We start from the raw sequence: 5,466 nt of genomic DNA on the forward strand, positions 1-5,466 counted from the left end.
TACCAGCACCTCCCTCGCCCCCTCTCTCCCCCCCTCTCTCGTCGGTGGCACTGCCGAGTTTCGCCCGCTTTGTCACCTGCTCACCACTTCTCGCATCACCATCATCATCACCACCGCTGCCGCTGCCGCCACCATCAAACCGCGTGGCTGGCGACGACGATGAGGACGACGATGATGGCCCCATTGCCGATGTTGTCGATGACGTCGCTGTTGCTGCTGCTGCTGTTGCTGCTGCTGCTGTTGTTGTGGCTGTTGTTGTTGCCGCTGCTGTTGTTGTGACTGCCGTTGTTTGTGATGATGGGGCTGGTGTCGACTGACATGTGCCATCCGCAGCGATGGTGTGCGACACAGCGGGCGAAGACGCGCACGTGAAGCTCGCGTCCTTGTAAAACGTGACATCGCTCTCCGATTGCGTCACAGAGCTGTCAAGGATGGCCTGCATAAACGCGTCCTTGCGCAAGTCCTTGAAGTACAGGTCGTGGTTGCACACCGGACACACCCACGTCGGCCGCTGCTCATTTGCCTGAAGGAGGAGGGCGTTGCGGTGGTGGTGGTGGTGGTGGTGTGCAGATGTACGGTGAGCGTTGCTGAAGCCGCACGAATTGGTCAACGACAGACATACGAACGAAGAAAACGGGCGCACGAGCGCACGAGCGCACGAGCGAGTGAACGAACAAAACATTGACACAAACAAACAAACAAGCAAAACCAAAACAGAAACGAAAACAAAAGCAAAACAGCCAAAAACGCACTCTGAGGTAGCTCATGGCATCGAAGCACTGCACGTGGCTGCATTCTTTGCCTTTGCACGCGGTCTTGATGCGCATGAGCGTGAGGGGACAGCGCAGGCGACACGGCATCGTGTCCTCAACCACCACCGCGTCATCGTCGTCATCCTCATCATCGTCATCGTCGTAGTCGTCCGTGGATGTGCTGCTGGAGATGGGTTTGAGCTTATCAATCACTGCACGTGGTGATGTGGTGATGTGTTGATGTGGTGATGTTGTGTGAGGGGGGGGGGTGTCAGGGTCACGCGAGCGAGGGAGGGGTGGCAGCGTGGCATACGCGTCCGATACACACACACACACACACACACACACACACACACACACACACGCACACACACACACACACACACACACACACACACACACGCACACGCACACACGCACATATATACTGACACGAGACACATACTGACAAGCGACACAGATTCAGACGCACAGACGCCCAGGCACACAGACAAACACGGCAACAAGAGCAACAAGAATTACAAGAATTACAAGAACAACACCACCAACAAGACTGTGCCTCACCGAGCTGCCTGCCAGATTGAAAGCTCGTGGTCAGGATTTGACCAACAATGTCCGCCGACGTCACAAGCGTCGCCACCACAACCTGATGGAGCCGCAACAGTGGTGGTGGTGTGAGGTGGTGGTGGTGTGATGCGCATGTAGAGATGGTCAAGACTGCAAATGGGGGTGAACATGCCTCCCACCACATGATCACATCACATCCTCCCAGTCTTCATGCGCGAGAGTGTGTGCATGCGCCACAGCAGCAGCAGCACCAACCTGCATCACCGCCACCGCCCACCACCACCGCCACCATCATCACCACCACCATCATCATCATCATCATCATCATCATCATCATCACGGTCGTCACCTCAATGACGGAGCGGTCAAAGGTCATAATGTGGCGGGAGAAGCGCTGGGCGGTGAGGGTGAACCGTGACGCGTACATGCCGTACTGCCGCCGGTGCACGTGTGCAGTGATGTCCAGCGGCTTCGAATACCGCTGCACACCCTTGGACGCGTCCCCGGGGCGCTGGTGGTGGTGGTGGTGTTGGTGGTGATGCGTGGTGATGTGATGAAGGGGGGTGGGTTGGTGGTGGGGTTGGGAGGGTGGTGGTGATGGATGGATGCCGTAGAAATAGCTGTGAGCGTTGCACGGAGAAGAGCTCGCTACACACATTCACATTCACACAAACACAGACACATACACACATCTTCACTCACAGACACAGGCACACAAAGGGTGATGCAAGGAGAGTGCAGTGCACGCGTACGGTGAGCTTTGTGCCGTTGATTTCCCAGAGGGCGTTGGCGGGGAAGAAGTCCTTGCAGGGCACAGAATCGCGGGATCGCGTCTCCTTTGGGCGAAACCCACACCTGCGCATGAACACACGCATACGCACATACACACATGCACACACACACACAGCATACACGCGACATTGTGATGTCGTGAGTTGGCACACATGTGAGTGAGGTGTGGACAAGCAAGCAAGCAACCAAACAAACAACGAAGCACGCAACAACATGCCATCTGGCGAAATAACCACCACTATCACAGCACAACTGGCACCACTACCACCACCACCACCACCACCACCACCACCACCACCACCACCATCATCATCATCACACCTTAGGAAGATGCGGAGGTTGGGGTTGTTCCTGCAAACAGGGGCGAGCAAGCAAGCCAGCAAGTGGCGGCAACAACGTGCGCGAGGGATGATGTGAATGGGAATACACGCATATTCCCAAGCCATGCAACATCACGCGCATATGTGTGTGTGTGTGTGTGTGTGTGTGTGTGTGTGTGTGTGTGTGTGTGTGTGTGTGTGTGTGTGTGTGTGTGTGTAGTCTGTATGCGTGCATGTGTGCGCCGGCGTGTGTGTGTGTGCGTACTCTAAGAGGGTTCTGTGCTGGGCGGAGAACGGAATTTCCAGCGTCTTCCGCTGTGATTCCACAGTTGCTCCTGCCACAATGACCGCAATGGTGGTGGTGCATGTGCACGCAGTTGTGTGCAAGTAAGGGGGAGGGGGGCGTGTCAGGTGTTAGAGACAAGTGGCTTGTGCAATTGGTGGTGTTGCGGATGATGCTGGTAATGATGGCAGCGATGGTGGCGGCAGCAGCCTCTATCACACACAGTTGACTCACACTTGGGCATCACATCTCCTCGTCTCATCCCCCCCCACACACACTCTCTCCACCACAGCCACGACAAGACCACAGCAACAACACCAACACCACGCCACTACTACAACTACACCGCCACACCACGCCACCATACAGCAGCAGCACCACCACGCCATCGGCCTGTACCTGGTTGTGGCGGGACGTCTGACAGGGCGACGGGCCCGTACACGCGCACAACGTCGCGCAGAAACGGCGACAGATACAGGTAGTTGCCTGTCAGCGGCACGCCTGCTTCATATAGTGATGTGACGTGGTGATGGGGTGATGGGGTGATGAGGTGGTCGGTGGTCGGTGGTGAGCGACGGTGGCAGCATGGGACGTAATGTGGCACAAGAAGACCCTCCATTTCCTTTCTCTACCAGACAGACACAGGCAGACACAGACAGATAGACACACACACACACACACACACACACACACACACACACACACACAGACAGACACAGACAGATAGACAGACAGACAGACAGACAGACAGACAGACAGACAGACAGACAGACAGACAGACACACACACACACACACACACACACACACACACGCACACACGCACACACACACACGCACCTGGCGGGTCTGGCGGGCGCATGTTGACGGGGGGCAGCGACGACGTGTTGTACGGATGGTGTTGATGGTGGTGTTGGTGTTGATGGCGCGCTCGGTGTTGTCTGGTTGGCGGTTCCATCGCAAGCAACCCACACAATACAAATACAGTGATGGTATAGAGTCGAGAAGTGAGGGGAACGAATGTGCTCACGAGGGAAAGTAGATGTCAAGTACTTGGTGTGGACAATAGCTCAGGTTGTGACGACACCTTGAAACGACGTTGCACTCAAGCGCTCACATTTACACACACACAGACACAGACAGCCAAACACACAGACACAGACAGACAAACACAAACACATACACACAGACACACACATAGACGCTTCAGCACAACAACGACAACCCGCTCCAGCCATCATTTGAGATGTGTCAACGCACTTGTGAGCGAGGGCGGTCTTGACACGCGCGAATGTGTCTGGTGTCGCGTTTGCCTGCAGTCGTTCGATCAACGCCGTCTTCTTGCCTGCGTGAGTGTGTTGGGGATGTGCATGTCGGGGCGTGGGTGTATGACGTGATCAGGTGGGAGCAAGTGCATGCACCGTCGTGGGTACGTGTGGGTCGACAGGAAGGCAGTGGAGGTGACAACAGACATACAGCATACGCGCGCGCAGCAAGCAGCGCGACTGAACATTCATGTGTGTACTTCACAAACAAAGCCGCAATAATGCCGCAGCCAGAAGGCGCCCCTGGTATTCGAACACACACACGCACACACACACACACACACGCACCTGAAACGGGAAGGCCGACGGACCGAAGAACATCCTTCAACTCCTTCACAGTCAAGCCCCTTGCGAGGTCCTCCTGCAACCCGGGACGCAGTTGCACGAGGCAGAAGTTAGCAGCAGTGAGTGTGTGGCGGGCAGGTCGACAGAGACGGTGTGTGAGGGTTATCACACACACAAACAGGCGAACACAGGCCGACCGTCGACGGAGGCAGCGGGAGAGGGAGGGAGGCAGGAAGGGAGGGAGAGAGAGATGGGCAAACACACACACACATACAGACACTGGCACACGTACATACACACACAAGTACACACAAGTACACACAAGTACACACAAGTACACACAACACAGGCACACACAAGTACACACAACACAGGCACACACATACAAGCTGCATGGACATGCCCAGGAGTTGCTCATCCACGCCGTAAGCTGCTGCAAGTGGGGTTATAGAAGGGAGGCAGAGCAGGGACAAGTTCAAGCAATTACACGAGTGAGCACAGCACAGCATAGCACAGCGCAGCAGAGACGACACGAACAAACACTGCATCAACATACGCGTGTACGCGTGTGTGTGTGTGCAACTGTTGTGTGCTGGTGTGATGGACACGCCATCACTGTCGCGAGGCACAACAAGAACACGAAGAGAGACAGGAGCAACATTCAAACCTCAAAGTAACCCCAAAGCAACCCCAAAGCACCACACGCCAACAGCACACCTTGTTTTGCTTGATGTGGTGGTGGTGATGCGTGGCCAAGCCAGCGTCGTGGTCGTGTGGTTGTGGTGTGGTCTGCGAGCGAGCGAGCGAGCGTGTTGCCTTTCCTCTCGTCTTGTGTGTCTTGTGTGGAGAGGGACTTTTGCTGAGTCAGCGAAAATTGCCGTTGTCGCGTGTGTGTGTGTGTGTGCAAATCCCAACAGAAGACCTGCTTGCTTCACCTGCTTGGCTGGTGAGATGAAGTCGTGGCTTGTGCCCTGTGCCTGTGCCTTGATGACGTCTGTGCTGGTGAAGGGCCACTGCGCTGTTTGCTTGAGGCGCGTGTTTTGGTGCGCGGTTTGGTCATCGCTGCACCTCTCTCATCGACCGTGTCATCACGTGCGCGCACGTGTGTGTGTTTGTGTGTGTGTGTGTGTGTGTGTGTGTGTG

The 5,466-nt window shown here is 55.7% G+C and overlaps 1 protein-coding gene across 1 annotated transcript in view; it reads right to left on the reverse strand.

Moving 5' to 3' along the window:
• PTSG_10859 (uncharacterized protein) overlaps nucleotides 1-5,223 on the reverse strand; it is a gene marked incomplete at its 3' end in the record, with an annotated part of 6,152 nt that extends 929 nt beyond the window's left edge. Inside the window, exons 1-13 of the mRNA XM_004988183.1 lie at nucleotides 5,041-5,223; nucleotides 4,710-4,756; nucleotides 4,327-4,399; nucleotides 3,974-4,058; nucleotides 3,554-3,654; nucleotides 3,114-3,215; nucleotides 2,697-2,766; nucleotides 2,433-2,462; nucleotides 2,072-2,174; nucleotides 1,669-1,830; nucleotides 1,317-1,398; nucleotides 753-964; nucleotides 1-523 (exon numbers count right to left, since the gene is read on the reverse strand). The exon at nucleotides 1-523 is cut by the window's left edge and continues 929 nt beyond it. Coding sequence (XP_004988240.1) covers nucleotides 1-523; nucleotides 753-964; nucleotides 1,317-1,398; nucleotides 1,669-1,830; nucleotides 2,072-2,174; nucleotides 2,433-2,462; nucleotides 2,697-2,766; nucleotides 3,114-3,215; nucleotides 3,554-3,654; nucleotides 3,974-4,058; nucleotides 4,327-4,399; nucleotides 4,710-4,724 — 1,558 coding nt within the window. The 5' untranslated portion in view covers nucleotides 4,725-4,756; nucleotides 5,041-5,223. The remainder of the gene's footprint in view (nucleotides 524-752; nucleotides 965-1,316; nucleotides 1,399-1,668; nucleotides 1,831-2,071; nucleotides 2,175-2,432; nucleotides 2,463-2,696; nucleotides 2,767-3,113; nucleotides 3,216-3,553; nucleotides 3,655-3,973; nucleotides 4,059-4,326; nucleotides 4,400-4,709; nucleotides 4,757-5,040) is intronic.
• Nucleotides 5,224-5,466: the final 243 nt, after the last annotated feature.

This window comes from Salpingoeca rosetta, assembly GCF_000188695.1.
Source record: "Salpingoeca rosetta unplaced genomic scaffold supercont1.37, whole genome shotgun sequence".
Taxonomy (NCBI): domain Eukaryota; class Choanoflagellata; order Craspedida; family Salpingoecidae; genus Salpingoeca; species Salpingoeca rosetta.